This window comes from Lithobates pipiens, unplaced genomic scaffold, assembly GCF_037356315.1.
Source record: "Lithobates pipiens isolate NorthernLeopardFrog02 unplaced genomic scaffold, aLitPip1_a1.2 Scaffold_156, whole genome shotgun sequence".
NCBI lineage: Eukaryota > Metazoa > Chordata > Amphibia > Anura > Ranidae > Lithobates > Lithobates pipiens.
The window spans coordinates 24,566-42,899 of NW_027507745.1; the positions used below are offsets into that span (position 1 = coordinate 24,566).

At 42.2% G+C, this 18,334-nt stretch overlaps 1 protein-coding gene across 1 annotated transcript in view; it reads left to right on the forward strand.

The window, feature by feature from the left end:
- The window catches only part of LOC143981414 (adenylate cyclase type 4-like), a gene marked incomplete at its 5' end in the record, with an annotated part of 46,027 nt that overhangs the window by 23,598 nt on the left and 4,095 nt on the right, over positions 1 to 18,334 (forward strand). The window contains 9 exon segments of the mRNA XM_077479241.1: positions 1,651 to 1,788; positions 4,032 to 4,115; positions 6,053 to 6,237; positions 11,627 to 11,711; positions 14,395 to 14,553; positions 14,661 to 14,807; positions 17,086 to 17,193; positions 17,382 to 17,496; positions 17,619 to 17,743. Of these exon segments, the coding sequence (XP_077335367.1) occupies positions 1,651 to 1,788; positions 4,032 to 4,115; positions 6,053 to 6,237; positions 11,627 to 11,711; positions 14,395 to 14,553; positions 14,661 to 14,807; positions 17,086 to 17,193; positions 17,382 to 17,496; positions 17,619 to 17,743 (1,146 nt within the window).

Here is an 18,334-nt window from a genome sequence, read left to right on the forward strand (position 1 = left end):
GGGAATCGGTATCTGTGCAGATGTCCATCATTTTTTTTAAGCTTTTTTGTACAGACATACAGCCAACAGTTGACCTCCTAATTCTGACACTTACCTGTCCACTTTCCACAGAGATCTTGCTGTGCGTCTACTGAGAGCTGCAAAACCTCTTCATGAAAAGCCTCTTGATCCAGATGACCATTCATTATTGCCATGCATATAAGAATCTCTCTTTAGAGAAATATGGAGAGTCTCTTCTTTGGATGGCATAAAAGACAGTGCCTAGATTGTAAACATTGTCTACAGAGACAATGTGATTCATTTATTTTATTTTTTATATAAATTGCTGTTCAAATGTCTTAGCATTTGCACAGCTTTTAGAAATAATCTCTGTAATATGTCTGTTATTTCCTATAATGGTGAGTTCCATCTATGGGCCATAATGTGGTATTTTCCTGGTTGCAGTATTTCAGGAAACTACTGCACTGTGGTCACTAGATGGAGCTGATGATCAACGGTAAATAAACATATTTGACTTTGCAATGGTTGTACACATTCTGAGACAGCAAAGATCTCTGTGGAAGCTGGATAGGTACATGTAATAAGTTGGGGGGGGGGGGGGTGGACATCTTTAAAGGATAACTGTTCTAAATGTACACTTGTGCTCTTGTGCTTTAAACACAGTGGAGAGCCCTGGTTTCCATTCCAAAATCAAAACTAAAGTGCTCCATAAAAAAAAGCTAAGTTTTTTTTTTTCAAATTGGTTCTAAAGCCTCAAGTTTTTTTTACCTTAATCCATTAAGGTAAAAAACCCTTCTGTGCTGCAGGAGCCCCCACAGCTATGTGCACGAGAGCTCCCGCTGCTGTCAACCAAATGCTGTGACGAGGGGGCTTTCCATGGGGGCACTCACTGAAGAGGAAGGGCCTGGAGCACCAGCTGGGGACCACAGAAAAGGAGGATCGGAGTTGCTCTGTGCAAAACCATTACACAAAGCAAGTAATTATAACAGGTTTGTTTTTTGAGTTAAAAAAAACAAAAAACAAAGGTTTAATGTTACTTTAAGTCATCCTACACCAGAGGTTGCTAGAACTTTTTTTTTTTAAAGAAAAAAATTATTAACTGGTTTAAAGGATGGCAGCCTCTGTTTTTTTCGCAAGAGGTTTCCTTTTATGCCAAGTTTTATTTATCGGTGCCAGACAGAGGGTAAGATGCATATCATAGTTACATTTCTTATCTTTAGTGCCAACTAAAATCCAAATTTAGTAATAATTATGTCTGCCTGTTTATCCCCAGTTTTGTGTTCTTTTTTACTGTCCCAAATCTTGCTGCTTCATCTCACTACTGTCTGCCAAACCCTATCCTCTAGACTGAACATTCCTAGCTGAGACAGTTTATGGTACACGGTGCTGAAATGTGTTCAGTGAGCAAATGCAGTCTGGCAAGCAGAATCTCTGTAACTTATTTTCAAAGCTGGAAAATAATTAAAACTGTTTTTATGTAGTACTGTACACATGAGAGCTTATTTCTTCTAAATGATAAGTAGACTTTTTTTCTGTGTTCGTTCAATCTCCACGTTAAAATATGAGGTTGAGTCAAACATTTACAGCTTCATAGAGCTTTATACATTGCCAACTCGCTTTAATAAGACCCTTCTTCTGTTTCTCCAACAGAAATGTATCCTCAAAGGACCTCAAATCTTGCACTGGGTTCCCTCTCTCTCTTCTGCAGTCTCCAGCCAGCCCTGGTTCAGAGTGCCCTTTGGAATCCTGACCATTATTACTGTGTTGTTTATGGCGGTATTCAATTTGGTAATTTTATCTGTCCTTTTTTTTTTTTCCCATCACCATTTTCTGTCTTTAACAAATGGCCACTGTTGCAAGCCATTGAACCAGTGGCACCAACTACATTTTGAACCGCTTATGAGAGTTTATGATAATTTTTGCAACTGTGTATATATATATATATTTTTTTTTTTTTTTTTTTTTAAAGCTTGCAGGAACCACTATTTGAAGGAAAAAATAATTATATACACACACACGTACATATGTATATATATATATGTGTGTGTGTGTGTATGTGTGTGTGTGTGTGTGTGTGTGTGTGTATATATATATATATATATATATATATATATATATATATATATATATATATATATATATATATATATATATATATATATATAATTGTGTGTGTGTGTGTGTGTGTGTGTGTATGTATGTGTATATATATATATATATATATATATAAATATAATTTTGACTGGTGATGATTTTATATATAATTTTTATTTTATTAGCAAGTCTTGGAACACACTTCAGGGGAAGAAACATTTATAGCTAGCAGAAAACCTGGGAAAATCAAACAGTTTTCCACTAGAGAAAAATGTACAGTATCTCAACCCTATTTTTTTTTTTTTTTGTTTTTGTAAATATTTTATCATATCTTTTCATGTGACAACACTAAATGACACTTTGCTATAATGTAAAGTAGTAAGTGCACAGCTTGTATAAAATGTTCATTTGGCCCAATTAGCCATTTTCCCTCCCCGGTGTCATGTGACTCGTTAGTGTTACAAAGGTCTCAGGTGTGAATGGGGAGCAGGTGTGTTAAATTTGGAGTCATCGCTCTCGCTCTCTCATACTTGTCACTGGAAGTTCAACATGGCACCTCATGGCAAAGAACTCTCTGAGGATCTGAAAAAAAATTTGCTCTACATAAACATGGCCTAGGCTATAAGAAGATTGGCAATACCCTGAAAATGAGCTGCAGCACAATGGCCAAGACCATACAGTGGTTTAACAGGACAGGTGCCACTTAGAACAGGCCTCGCCATGGTCGACCAAAGAAGTTGAATGCACATGCTCAGCATCATATCCAGAGGGTGTCTTTGGGAAATGTATGCCAGCATTGCAGCAGAGGTTGAAGGGGTGGGAGGTCAGCCTGTCAGTGCTCAGACCATAAGCCACACGCTGCATCAAATTGGTCTGCATAGCTGTCATCTCAGAAGAAAGCCTCTTCTAAAGATGATGCACAAAGCCCACAAACGGTTTGCTGAAGACAAGCAGACTGAGGAAATGGATTACTGGAACCATGCCCTGTGGTCTGATGAGACCAAGATAAACTTATTTGGTTCAGATGGTGTCGTGTGTGTGTGTGGCGGCAACCAGGTGAGGAGTACAAAGACAATTGTCTTGCCTACAGTTAAAGCAAAAGTAAACCTATCCATAAAACGGTTTCATTTCTGGCACATGCTGGAAATGTAACACTCCCATTGGTTGTGCTCTCAACCAAACTGTCAAACCAGCCAATGGCTGGTGTCCTAACTGATAACATGTGCAGCATCATGGTAGTTGTAGATTAAACAGAGGCAAAGATGGCAGCTTCCTTGGATAAAAACGATAGGGTAGTTTATGTACACGTTAGCCATGGTAGTGGGAGAGTCATGGTCTGGGGCTGAATGAGTGCTGCCGGCACTGGGGAGCTACAGTTCGTTGAGGGAACCATGCATGCCAACATGTACTGTGACATACTGAAGCAGAGAATGATACCCTCCCTTTGGAGACTGGACCACAGGGCAGTATACCAACATAAAGACCCCAAACACAACTCTAAGGCTACCACTGCATTGCTAGAGAAGCTGAGGGTAAAGGTGTTGGACTGGCCAAGCATGTCTCCAGACATAAACCCTATTGAGCATCTGTGGGACATCCTCAAACGGAAGGCGGGGGAGCGCAAGGTCTCCAACATCCACCAGCTTTGTGATGTTGTCATGGAGGAGTGGAAGAAAGCTCCCGTGTCAACCTTGTAGCCAAGTGTAATTTCTTCAGTGTTGTCGCATGAAAAGATATAATAAAATATTTACAAAAATGTGAGGGGTGTGCTCACACTTATACTGCATATAACATTTTGAAGCTCCTACATATGTTTAAGCTAGTACCTGCCTTGTTTATTGTAGGCTTATATGTGAAAGGCATTTTTTAAAATCGTGCAGTCATTCCATGGAGCATTCAGTAGAGCTAATCTATTGTTTTTTTTCTTTTTCTTTCAGTTTTTTCTACCTGATGGGGCATGTCCAGGAATCTCTTTCAATACATCTGTAACTCCAGTCATTTTAACAGTATATAGCCTGCCGGTCAGTTAACGTTCTCTGAGTTTATTATCTGTTTTCTCTTAATCTGTGTACAATATTAGTAGCTTTGCTGTAGAAAATAGAGTATGATCGCTCAGCCCCATGCAGCATGCAGAACCATTTGTTTTTTTTCTTTTTTTATGATTGCCAAGTTGACAATGCACCTCATCCTTGTGTACCTTTTCAAAATTGACTGCACGGGTGAGCCCATTCAATCTATATAGACTGTGCGCAGCCATGTAAATAAAACAGTACTGCATGGAGCTGAGTGCCCATGTGAATAATCCCTTAAAAGGGAGAATTAGTAATTCACCTAGGAACATGTTTGAAGGCTTGGTACTATGAGGAGCGGAATGTGGCCTGGCCAGTCCACACTGGTAGGCTTCCTGGAGAGGTGAACATAGTCCCTGCATTGTCCCTACTCCTCCAGAACCTTTCCCTGTCTCTAAGCACTGTCCCTGGCAGACAGAGATCCTATCCCTACACTAGCCACCTACCAAAAGCACACCAAGCCCAGGAGCCGGAGTTTTAAATAGACTCTGTTTGATCTAAGATGGCCAACAAAGTCACATGGGCACCAACATCCAATCAGATAGCGTCCCACACTGTGACTGGAGATATCTTAGCCCTTGTACACACGGTCGGAGATTTCAACGGAATGTGTCCTATCGGACCATTTTGTCAGATAATCCGACTGTGTGTGGTCTCCATCAGACTGTTTCCGTCGCATACCAACTTTCCAACTTGTCCGACAAAATGCTCCGATCGGACATACTCCGATCATGTGTAGCCTACTCCGACGGACAAAGTGCCACGCATGCTCAGATCAAATTCCTAGACCTAAGCTATTGGCTACTAGCCTGAATGTAGTCCCGTCGTAACGAAATAACGTCATCACGTTATGTACAATCGGATTTTCCAACAACTTTGTCCGACCATGTGTATGCAACAGTTTTGGACAAAATCCAACGGATTTGGTTTTCAGAATGTCTGACCGTGTGTACAAGGGCTTAGAGGAACCAAGTTTCCCTCAACTTCCTCCCCATCTGCGTTGCTGCTGCTGTTGAGCGCCACCTGCAGTGGAGGATACAGACTGCACCTGCCTACATGCTATTTACAGTATCTGGTGCTCGGTTCTGCAGCACTTGAGCATTTTATTGTCTGCTGCTGGAACTAGATCGAGTAAATCTGAACGCTTCTCAGCCATTCAGTGAAAACGTATTGTTGCCAATGAATGCAGGGCTTCCTCTGATTAGTCAAAGCGTAAATCGTGACCTTATCTAACCACCTCTCCACTTCAGCCAATCAGATGAAACTTATGTTCATTGATAAGAATATAAGGCTTCAGCTGAATGGCTGAGAAGCATTTAAGCGTACTCGATTCGGTTCTGGCAGCAGACGGAATGTCACCCATACTCTTAAAAACACAGCACTGCTTCCTATCATTATCTAGTGCTAATACAGTGAAGTACAGTGCACATTGCAGCTGCATCAATTAGTAATGGACATGGATCATTTGGACAGCTTGGCCAAAACAAAGTATTTAGAGCTATGGCAAACCTAGAATTCTACTTTAACTGTACAAACGCACGCGTATATATATATATATATATGTATATGTACATATAAATCAAGTTTCCACAGTTGCATTCAGTAACAGAATCAGAATGTCAGATGACAGTCCCTAGATACAATGATTGTATTTATTGTGGTACAGATGAGACGGATTGTAAATGCATCAGATTGTCAGCACATGTCAAGGTTTAAATTCCTTGGAAATAATCACATAACCAGATTATGCAAGCATGCCCTCTGGTCTCTGTGAACACATATGTTTAGAGCCTGTTGTCCTGTAAAGTTCTGTGTAAGATGTTGGAAATGCTTGTCTAGTATATTTATGTATTGTGTTGTAATTGTTGCTTTATGTTTCTTCTTTTTAGTATTACATGTATTGCTGTATTCTGGGGCTTCTGGCTTGTTCGGCCTTTTTGCTTCTGAACTTTGAAGTCAAACTGATCCTTCTCAGCATTGCCCTGGTGATATACAATATTATCTTCCTGTACACTCACAGCTGGTTGTCGGACTGTTACATTGACTTGCTTACTGAGAACCAGAACATCTCTAGGTATTCACTCTTGTATCTTAAAGCAAGTATTGTCTTCTCTGGTGTTGACTGTTGATGAAGATATAGAATCAACATCCCCCATGGTGTTCTATAAAATATATGAAATGCTAACTGTTAAAATGATACTAAAGTCTCGTTCTTTTTTTTTTTTATTTAAAAATAACAAACATGTTATACTTACCTGCTCTGTTGCAGAGGATTTGCACAGAGCAGCCTGGATCCTTCTCTTCTTGGGTCCCTCTTCAGCGCTCCAGGCCCCTCCATCCTGTTGAGTGCCCCCACATCAAGCAGCTTGCTATGGTTGCGCCCGAGCCAAGCCACAGCTCCCTGTGTCCATTCAGAGACAGAGCCATGTTTCCCCCCTACTCTTCTCATTGGCTGGCAATGGCGCCATGCTGCTGTCTCAGCCAATGACAAGGGGAGTCCCCAGGTAGCCGAGACATATCTACAACATCTCTGGATAGAGATGGGGCACAAGTAAGTAAGAGGGGGTGCTGGGGAGGCTGCTGCAAACAGAAGGCTTTTTATCTTCATGCATGGAATGCATGAAGATAAAAAAACCTTCTGATTTTACAGTTACTTTAAAGAAAACAAATGTATACCCACACATACACTCCACCCTTACTATTAAAACTAAAAATGTTAAATCCTAAAACTTGTCCCTGTATAAAAGTAAGAAAAATAATATACTTACTAGTCTATGGAGTCCAGTGTTGTCTTGCTTGTAGAGAAAGTTCTCCCTAAACTGCTCTCCGATGCCCCCATCTTGAATTGAGAATAGACACATGTCCAGACATACATCAAGAATTTGTGCCAGGTCTATAGGACCTGGCGGATCCTGGCAGCATGTCTGCGCATGCACAGACGGTACTTGAGACCCCGTGCCTTTTTTTTGTGTGTGCATGATATCCTACGAACTGCCTAATGGAATGCATGATGTGGAAATCCTAGGCGGCAGTGTGTGGAACCTATGCACATGGGCAGAAATGCTGCAAAGGACCTAGACGTGATTCACTCTGTTCTGTGCATGTGCAGGGATTGGATATGTCACCCAAGCCTATGCAAGAAATAAAGAGGAGCTCCAGGCTTCCCCTCCCTCACAAATTTGCGCGAAGCAAGCTGCATTTTGTGAATGGGTCTGCAGTCTTTTGGGACCTGTGACGTGTCCCAGAAGACTGCGGGGGAAAGAGGGGGGCCAAACTTATAACTCAGTTTACTGCAGTGGGAGCTGGTATCTGTCAAAACCAGGTACCCCCCCCCCCCCCAAGAGAAGCCAAATTAGCAAAGGGGGGGGGAGGTTTGGGATGGGGAGGCAGACAAGCAGAGCTTTCACTTTTGGGTGGAGCTCCGCTTTAAGGACCTGGACTTTAGAAAAAAAAAGTATTTTACTTTTTTTTTTTTTTTAAAGCGTGAAAGTACACTTTACCACTATGTTAAGTAAACCAATGTAAAGCCACTTTTAATGTTAAAACTGTATAAATGGTTTGAAAAATTGAGGTTTATGGGAACATTCATAGTGATTTTGGTAGCGATTTTGGTCTGTACTAGGGATGAGCTTCGTGTTCGAGTCGAACGTACGTTCGACTCGAACATTGGCTGTTCGTGCGTTCAGCGAATTCCGAACGTTTTGGCCGTTCGCGTCAAAATTCGAGTGACGCGCGCGCGGACCACAATGCACTGCGTTGGCGCAGTGCATTGCTGCCCGATGATTGGCCAAGCATGCACTGTGACCCCGCATGCTTGGCCAATCGCAGCGCCGGCAGCGAGGAGAGCCATGATTGGCCACAGGCATCCTGCCTGTGGCCAATCATAGCTCAGGCTGTGTAGTGCACGCCCCACACTATATAAGGCCGCCTTTAAGGCGGCCTCCTGTAGTGTGTTACTTTGCATCTGAAGCAGTGGGTGTTCTGTGTACCTTCAACACAGTACACACCAATCGTTTTTGGCTGATTTCCTATCTTGCTGCTGTGTAGTGGTTGTTGTCTGTGCCCTGACCGCAGTATACACCACTATATTCACCTCACCTATATAGCTAGTGATCTAGCTTTAACCACTTAACAACTGCCCATTGCCGGTTAACGGCTTCAGGGCGGTTGTTTAACTCAGAGAGGCCGTTAATTAACGGCCTCCCAGAATTCTGCTCTCGCGTGCCCCGAGGTGTGCGCACTCGAGAGCATCCGTGACCACCGGGTCCATAGGACCCGGCGCATCACGGTAAACGGCCGCTCATAGCGGCCGTTTAACACGTGATTGCTCCGTCAAATGACGGAGTGATCACTTGGAAACAAACCGGCGTCATGTTATGACGCCTGTTCCTCCCTCCCCTTTCTGTACCGATCGGTACAGCGGAGGGGAAAGAGATCGGTGTCAGCAGCGATGTGGGCTGCATCTGCAGTGCCCACATCGCTGCTCACCGAATTTAACCCCTCAATTCCCTGCCAATACTCTGCAATACCAGTGCATACTCTGCAGTACCCTGCCATTACTCTGCAGTACCCCGCCATTACTCTGCAGTGCAGTACCCCGCCATTACTCTGCAGTGCAGTACCCTGCCATTACTCTGCAGTGCAGTACCCTGCCATTACTCTGCAGTACCCTGCCATTACTCTGCAGTACCCCGCCATTACTCTGCAGTACCCTGCCATTACTCTGCAGTACCCCGCCATTACTCTGCAGTACCCCGCCATTACTCTGCAGTACCCCGCCATTACTCTGCAGTACCCCGCCATTACTCTGCAGTGCAGTACCCCGCCATTACTCTGCAGTACCCCGCCATTACTCTGCAGTGCAGTACCCCGCCATTACTCTGCAGTGCAGTACCCCGCCATTACTCTGCAGTGCAGTACCCCGCCATTACTCTGCAGTGCAGTACCCCGCCATTACTCTGCAGTGCAGTACCCCGCCATTACTCTGCAGTGCAGTACCCCGCCATTACTCTGCAGTACCCCGCCATTACTCTGCAGTACCCCGCCATTACTCTGCAGTGCAGTACCCCGCCATTACTCTGCAGTACCCCCCAATACTCTGCAGTACCCGCCATTACTCTGCAGTACCCCCAATACTCTGCAGTACCCTGCTTTTACTCTGTAGTACCCCGCCAATACCCCGCCAATACTCTGTAATACCCTGCCATAAATTGCCATACCCAGCCATACTCGGTGATACCCTGAAATACCCAGCCATAGACGCCCCCCACCCCTCACCGCCCTCCGGTGCTTCTACCAACTCGCCAGTACGATCAAAGCCAGAATCTTTTTTTTATTTTTTATTTCAGGCTTCCCAGCCTAGAGGTGAGATGTGGGGTCATATTGACCCCCCAGATTTCACTGTAAAGAGGACCTGTCACCCCATATTCCTATTACAAGGGATGTTTACATTTCTTGTAATAGGAATAAAAGTGATCAAAAATATATTTTTGGGAAAAAAAATGTCAAACTAAAATAAATAAAGTAAAATGAACAATAAAAAAATAAAATTAAAATTAAAGCGCCCATGTCCCCATGTGCTCGCATGTGCCACACATGTGAGGTATCGCCGAGAATGTTAGAGCGAGAGCAATAATTCTAGTCCTAGACCTCCTCTGCAACTCAAAACATGTAACCAGTAAAAAAATATTTAAAGCGTCGCCTATGGGGATTTTTTAAGTAGCGACGTTTGGCGCCATTCCACGGGCATGTGCAATTTTGAAGAGTGACATGTTTGATATCTATTTACTCAGCATAACTTCATCTTTCACTTTATGCAAACATTGGGCTAACAAGTGGTTAATAATAGAGCTTGCAGTCATTAGTGTTAGGAGATAGTGCGTGCTGTCTGCGTGCTCTGTACCCAGTACATACCGCTATAATATAGGGCAGGCCCCTACTTTCAAACATCCAACTTACAAACATCTCCTACTTGCAAACGCAAGGAGACAGCAGCAAGTGAGATGAAAAAAGATGGACGACAAAACAAATTATACAGGGCTGATAACCCTTCCCTATGTTTTCCAAAAAGCTTAAAGATAGTTTTTTTGACTGGAGCTACACTTTAAAAATGTACCGGTTGAAAATGACAAACAGATTCAACTTAACACAACAAACCTACACAGTCCCTGTCTTGTTTGCACCGCCTGTATACTGCTGTTCTGAGTATTATAGGGCCTGGGGGCCACACGCATTTCCTTTTTTTAATATGGGTACGGGGTTCCCCTTAATATGCGTACAAGACCCAAATAGGCTGGTAATGGGCAGGGAGGGCTACCCATGCCATGTTTCTCAATGATTTTCAACCATATTGCAGGAACCAGATATAACATTAAAACCGCAAGCAGTTTTAAATGATGTCATTTCCGTTTAATGTCATTTTGTGCAGGGACTGTTCTAAACACGGGAAACACGTGGCACTTCACAGGCATACTACAGACACCCCGCAGGCACCATATTTAAAGGAATATTTCACTTTTTTTTTTTCACTTTAATCGTCATTAAAATCAGTGCTCCCGCCAAAACGGTAGTTTTTAAAACTTTTTTTTGCAGTGACCCATGTCCCCTGAGGCAGGAGGCAGGTCGCCAAACCCTTTTTAGGACACTATCTTGCATATTAGCCGTTAAAATTAGCACTTTCCAATTCGAACGTTCGAGTCCCATAGACTTCAATGGGGTTCTAGCGTTCGTACCGAACGCGGGGGTCGTTCGCAAGTTCTGGTGCGAACCGAACCGGGGGGTGTTCGGCTCATCCCTAGTCTGTACCAACCAGATGGCATTGAAATGAAACCACCATCTCCAGACTGAACTGTTGACACAAAACAGGATGGATTCACGGATTTATGCCTTGTATCTCAATGTTTGACCCAACCAACTACATGTCACAGCAGAAACTAAGATTTGTCAGATGAGACAAGGTTTTCCTGAATTGGGTTGTCTAATTCTTGGCTGACCGGTGGCAAAACAGAATAGTCTGTTGTAGCCCATTTCTTTGGGTGGGGGTGCACAGGTATGTGCAATCAGCCATGGCCAGCAGCCTGTACAAATCAGTGACGGCCTTCGCAGCTCTTTGCACGTAACTACATATCTGTACGTCGAGAAATGTTAAGTTATTCCTAGTGTGTAAGAATAAATAAAGCAACTGTTGAAAGAATTCATTCATTTTTTGGCATGCAGCTAAATGTTTCTAAATACTGAATGATGGAATTAGGAAGGTAGAAATCTGAAAATACACTAGAATAGGATTCTAGGAGGAAATGACAGTGATGTGCAGGCTATTTACATACTGGACAGGTATAATAATGGTAAGAGATTTGTCAGCTAAACATTAATGTGAATTCTGTATGTAAAATAAGAAACTGACTTAAAACCAAAAAAGTAACCTACCTTCAGGTAATTTTAACCTACTCTTCTCATTTTTTCAGGCCTGGAGTCCTAAAAGAGCCACAGATAATGGGCAGTATTGCATTATTTATCTTCTATTTCACTCTCCTTGCCCTGGCCAGACAGGTGAGTTTTCAAAGATTCATGGTCAGAACACACATTTGTTCCAGTCATTTTTTTTTTTTATAGCACCAAATCTGATTCTATTCTTCATTGTCCCAGTACAGTTTGACAGAGCAAAAAATGAATAGGTTACAACAGTAACACAATTTGCCTGAGACGTTCCATCTACAAGATGTTTTAATAAACGAGGCCCACTTTACATAAACTGCGAGAAGTGACAGATTGGGAACAGGCCCCTTGTCCTTTTGTTTCCATAAATCCATGGGATTTGCATTTTCAAACAGCAGAGTTAAGTGTGCCCATCTGAGATCTTGCCTAACTAGACTGCAATCGTTGATGAGGCATCACTGCCTAGCCCCAAGCTGTGGGCGCTTGGACCAAACTAGAATTAGTACAGTGACTATCATCGGTTATGGGGCTGTTAGTGGTGTGACAGATTTGTGTTAAAGGAAGATATATAGTTGTTTCAGTGTTTACTAGATATACATTTAAATGAGGTCAGCTTGATCTGAACCAGTGTGTGTTATCGTTATACAAATGAGCATATTGGAGAAAAGAAGGCTTAAAAACATTTCCTGATTACTGCCGGTTTCCCTGGCCTCCCTTCCTCCTTTAATTTCCAGGAGCATTCTTATTCAGGGGACCATTCTTTCATGTTTATTGCCATTTTTTTTTTCTATATTTCCCTATGAGTTAGCCCTATGATTTATGAGTACCCACCTGTCTTTCCTTCTGCCATAGCCAATCTGACAACAGCTATAGCTTCAGCTTGTCTCGGCTGTGAACACTTTCCCAAAACAAGCAAAGGCAAGAGGAATGCAGAGGATGACACATGGACCCCTCTACATTCTTCTTGCCATTGCTTGTCTCAGGAAAGCGTAAAAGCTGCTGTTATAAATCATGTGTCTCCTCATAGGTCAGAAAAAAATGGAAAAAACTGAATTTTTTCCAGGAAAGGGTTAGGGACTTTAGGAAGCCAAGGCCGGGTAAGCTGTCTGGTGCTTCATATAAAGTCCCACCTTTTCCCCCTTTTTTTTAGATACGCCCTCTTTGGTCTCCTCATAGGTGTTGGATCGGCCACATCAGGAGGGGAGAAGGGCACGTCGGTAACCAGACCTAGGGTTAAAAAGCACTAAGCCCTGGTTCACACCACTATTTCTGCATTCCTGATGCTTTTCTTTAATGTATTCTGGTGCATTTTTTGATGCCTTGAAACCCATTTTTCTTTCTCCGCTCTTTGAATTTAGGACAATTGTTTGTGTGTGTTTTGCTGCATCCCAAATACATTGCATACAGAAAAAATTCAACATGTTCTACTTTTGTTGACTGTACTGGAACGCACTGCACTAGTGTGAACCAGGGTCACTGGAATGCATGTTAACCGCTTGCAGACCCATCCACGCGCATAAACTGCGACAGAGCAGCCAGGTCGTGTACCTAGTACGCGAGCCGACAATTCCGGGTCTTGGGCGCGTGCTGCTTATTGGACACGGCAGGAGCCCACCGATCGTTCGGGAGACAGGCAGAACGGCGATCTGCCTATGTAAACAAGGCAGACCGCCATTCTGTGAGAGGGGAATGTACTGATCCTGTGTTCTTCCTAAGCAGGAACAGGGCTCTTTACCCCCCCCCCCCCCCATCAAAGCACCTTCCCTACAGTTAGCAAGAACTCCCTAGGAACACATGTAACCCTTTGATCACCCCTGATAACCCCTTCCCTACAAGAGCCATTACAGTGACAGTGCATATTTTTTAGCACTGATCACTGTATTAGTGTCACTGGTCCCCAAAAAGTGTCAGGTGTCCGCTTCGTCCACCACAATATCGCAGTCCCGCTATAAGTCACTGAGCGCCGCCATTACCAGTAAAAAAATAAAATAAATCCCATAGTTTGTAGACGCTATAATTTTTGTGCAAAACAATATCCGCTTATTGGGATTTTTTACCAAAAATATGTAGTAGAATACATATTGGTCTAAAATGATGACAATTTTTTATTGAATGCGTTTTATAGCAGAAAGTAAAAAAATTGTGTTTTTTTTATTTTTATTTTTATTGCCGGTCTTCTTTTGTTTACAGTGCAAAAAACAAAAACCGCAGAGGGGATCAAATACCACCAAAAGAAAGCTCTATTTGTGGAAAAAAAAGACAAACAAACATTTTTATTTGGCTAGAGTGTCACATGGCTGGGCAATTGTCAGTTAAAGTAACGCAGTGCCATATCGCAAAAAATGGCCTGTGCATGAAGGGGGGTACACCTTCCGGAGCTGAAGTGGTTAAACACTGTCAATGCGTTTTTGATGCAGAATAAAATACTACATGTACCTTGTCCCATAGGGAACAGAATTTAAAATTAAAATTCTAATCTTAGATCTGAAGTAAAAACTGAAGTAATATTGTCAAATAACTCTATACTTTACATATTTTGTGTGTAAAGGTCCTCTGCACTACTACTAATAAAGAAAATGAATGAAAATAGAGTGGAAATGCAGCAAAACCTAATAGTGTTTACAACTATGTATGTAACTACACAAAAATAAAATTACAATTTAAGTGATCTTGTGCATATCCTACAGTCTTCCATATACAAAGTGTAAATTAAAATGTAATATTTTACAAATTGCAATAAATCCCAGTTCGAAATTACATGGCCTAGTGTAAAGGTATGCGTTTATTCCCTCTGTAGAACGAATTCTATTGTCGTCTTGACTTTTTGTGGAAAAGGAAGTTTAAGATGGAGCGTGAACGTATTGAGACCATGGAGAATCTGAACAGGGTCCTACTAGAAAATGTCCTCCCTGCTGATGTAGCCCAGCAGTTCATTGGGCAGAACCTTAGGAATGAGGTAACCCATCACAATAGGTTTTTCAGTATTTGAGTTTTTAAGTGTTTAACGTTGTTTATTGTGTATAGGTTATTGCCATTCTCAGTACATACTTTTCATCTCTGCAGGACCTGTATTACCAGTCTTATGACTGTGTCTGCGTCATCTTTGCCTCCATACCCGACTTCAAGGAATTTTACACAGAGTGTGATGAAAACCATGAGGGCCTAGAGTGTCTTAGACTACTTAATGAGATAATAGCTGACTTTGATGAGGTATGTAGGCCAATAAGTATACATTTGGAAAAGATGTTACATCTCTGTGTTCTTCCTGTCTAAGATTACCCCCGCTTAAAGCGGTTGTATAGTCTTTTTATGAACTTTTACCTACAGGTAAGCCTAGGTAAGGCTTACCTTTAGGTAAAAAAAAAAAATCTCCTAAACCGTACAGGTATTCCCCTTGCAATGAGCCGCTGACTGCAGTGACACAAGCACACAGGGGATTTTCAGCTGAAAGCCCAGCAGACGCCGGACTTTGGCGGAAAGAAATCTCCCACGCACACGCACGGGAGTGACAACATCGCAGCTCTGGCCACTCGGTGCCGGAGCCGCGATACCCGGAAGCCACGCCGAGGGAACATGTCAGCTCCCTTGGCGTAGATCGGGTGAGATGTCGGGGCCTTGTTCTAAGGTAAGTATTTCATAATGAGCTAGTATGAGGTGCATACTAGCTCATTATGCCTTTTGCCTTACAGGTCTGGAAAAAAAAATGTCAGCGGGTTTACTACCGCTTTAAGGAGCGAGCTTCTTTCAGAGATTTGGTGTTTGCAAGTTAAAATCAGTTTTTTTTTTTTTTTGGTCTATTTTGCTTACAGGTGCACTTTTCTTGTAAAAAAAATAAAAAATTTTGAATTAAAAAATAAGACAACAGTAAAGTTAGCCCTTTCATTTATTTATTTTTATTTTTATTTATTTTTTATATTGTGAAAGATAATGTTACGCTGAGTAAATTAATACCCAACATGTCCTGCTTCAAAATTGCACCTGCTTGTGGAATGGCGACAAATTTTTACCCTTAAAAATCTCCATAGGCGATTCTACAGGTTGCATGTTTTGAGTTACAGGAGGTCTAGGGTTAGAATTATTGCTCTTGCTCTGATCGTGGTGGTACCTCACATGTCTGGTTTGAACACAATTTTCATATGTGGGCACTACTCATGTATGCGTTCACTTCTGCAGAGAGCTTGGCGGGACAGGGCGCGTTAAAAAAAAAAAAATGTTTTGATATTTATTTTACATTTTATTTTTTACACTGTTCTTTTACCCGCGGCTTCGGTAAGCTGCGGAGGGCACCGGAGGGCACCGGAGGCCCTCTCCCACCACCGATAAAAGTGGTCTTGCGGTTAATTTGCCGCAGAGACCACTTTTTATCTGAAACCAGGAGCTCACTGAAGAAGAGGATACTAGGGTTATGGTAGCTAGCTGCAGCCATAACAATGATATTCCTCTTCAAAATGCCGACGTATATCAGCGTGAGACGGTCCGGAAGTGGTTTATACAAATTTAATCTGAGCTGGCAGACCTAAATGTGATTCACCTTACACCTTAGTGTCTTTTCTTAGCATTGTCTTCCCCTGTGTTCAGACAATTCATGTGTAAGTAATCAGTGTTACTAAAGTAACCAGTCTGTGTTTTCTCTGATCTGTACACGGAGTAGTTAAAGTGTTACTAAACCCAGGACCCTGCATATACTATATCTAGTCTCCCACAGTACACAGAACATGGAAACGCAATTATTTCAGTAAAATGTAAACTGCTAAATACCTGTTATCAGCAGTATATAGCAGTCTGACTTCTATCAATGTCTGGTTAAAGCTTGTAGGAGAATTTTTTATTCTCCCCTGACTGCACTGCGGGGCTGCTGGACCCCTAACCCTCTGTCTGGACAGTGATGATTGGCCCTGGTGCTGATCACATGTACCCTTCCAGGAAAAAAAAAACTCTTTAGCAATACACACCAAACTGAGCAACCCCAGGGCTCTGTTCTATCAAAAGATGGATTGGGGACTGTGGAAGAAGGGGAGGATCAGAGAAGATAGGATTAACCCCTTATGTTCCACAGTGAGTATAACAAGCATGCTTTACTGCACATACAGACTGATTTTACTGTTGTGGGTTTAGTAACACTTTAAATTATGTACTTTTTATTACAGAAGATCATTGTTCTAACAGCAGGGGTAAGAGTGGCAACCCTGCAGCAGAGGAATAGGAACCAATGTTGTTATGCCCTCTTCACTGTATCTGCCAGATGTTGCAGCCCCACGACATCTTTCCTGGGCCAGATTCCAACATATTTCCTTTTTCAGCAGAACCAATACTACGTCTGCTTCTTTGTTTTTGTTACACTAATAGCCTGTATAGGGGTTCCCAAATCAGAGATTAGACCCCCACACCTATGCCTCTTTCTCTGATTGTTAATGATCATGAATTTTGTCCACATGCTTGTTAGATTTTACATTTATTAACAAGTCCATGTATTTTATATATTCTTTAGCTACTCTCCAAGCCAAAGTTTAGCAGCGTAGAAAAAATAAAGACCATTGGCAGTGCGTACATGGCAGCAACAGGATTAAATGCCACATCGGGACAGGAAAATCCTCAGGTATCCTTTTTACATCAGGTCTTAGTTTCTGTATATGGAATGCACACAGACTGTTGTGTGATACTATGTTTCTGCTATTCTTATCATAGCCACTCATACTATTGAGAATGTTGATCTTTACCACGGAGATACTTCTGTGTTGACATTGTATATCGGTAGACTAGCTTTTTGTTCTCTCTATCCACTAGGATGGAGACAGGAATTATAATCACATTGGTATCATGGTGGAATTTGCTACTGCATTAATTGGAAAACTTGACGTGATCAACAAGCATTCTTTTAACAACTTCAAACTTCGCATAGGTAAGAGGTGTTTCAATCTTTTTGGTAATGTGCTTTCTACTACATCTTCATCAAATTTTTGTTTATTGTATTTTTACTTCTTCGTAACAAAATTGTAACAAGTTGTCTTTACGTCCTGCTAGGTATTAACCATGGACCTGTAGTAGCGGGGGTAATAGGAGCACAGAAGCCACAGTATGACATCTGGGGGAACACTGTCAATGTGGCAAGTCGTATGGACAGTACTGGGGTACTTGGAAAAATCCAGGTAGTGCCTTGCTTTTTTCCACACTGGCTATATCTTCTAAATAACCGTGAAATGTTCTTTTACTAGGTGGCAAAATGTGTCATATGTATAATGTGTTATTACGAGTGTTGCAAGTAACATTTTACCACTGAAGGTTCAAGGATATAAATATTCTTAGCCCTTGTACACACGGTCGGAGATTCTGACGGAATGTGTCCTATCGGACCATTTTGTCAGATATTCCGACTGTGTGTGGTCTGCATCGGACTGTTTCCATCGGAATATCCGACGGACCAAGTTTTCCAACTTGCCATTAAAATTTTCCGACAAAATGCTCCTATTGGACATACTCCGATCATGTGTAGCCTACTCCGACGGACAAAGTGCCACGCATGCTCAGATCAAATTCCTAGACCAAAGCTATTGGCTACTAGCCTGAACGTAGTCCCGTCGTAACGAAATAACGTCATCACGTTATGTACAATCGGATTTTCCGACAATTTAGTCCGACCGTGTGTATGCAACATCACTTCCGGACCTCTTCCAGAATTAATCCGTCGGAATTACTCCGACGGATTTGGTTGTCGGAATCTTTGACCGTGTGTACAAGGG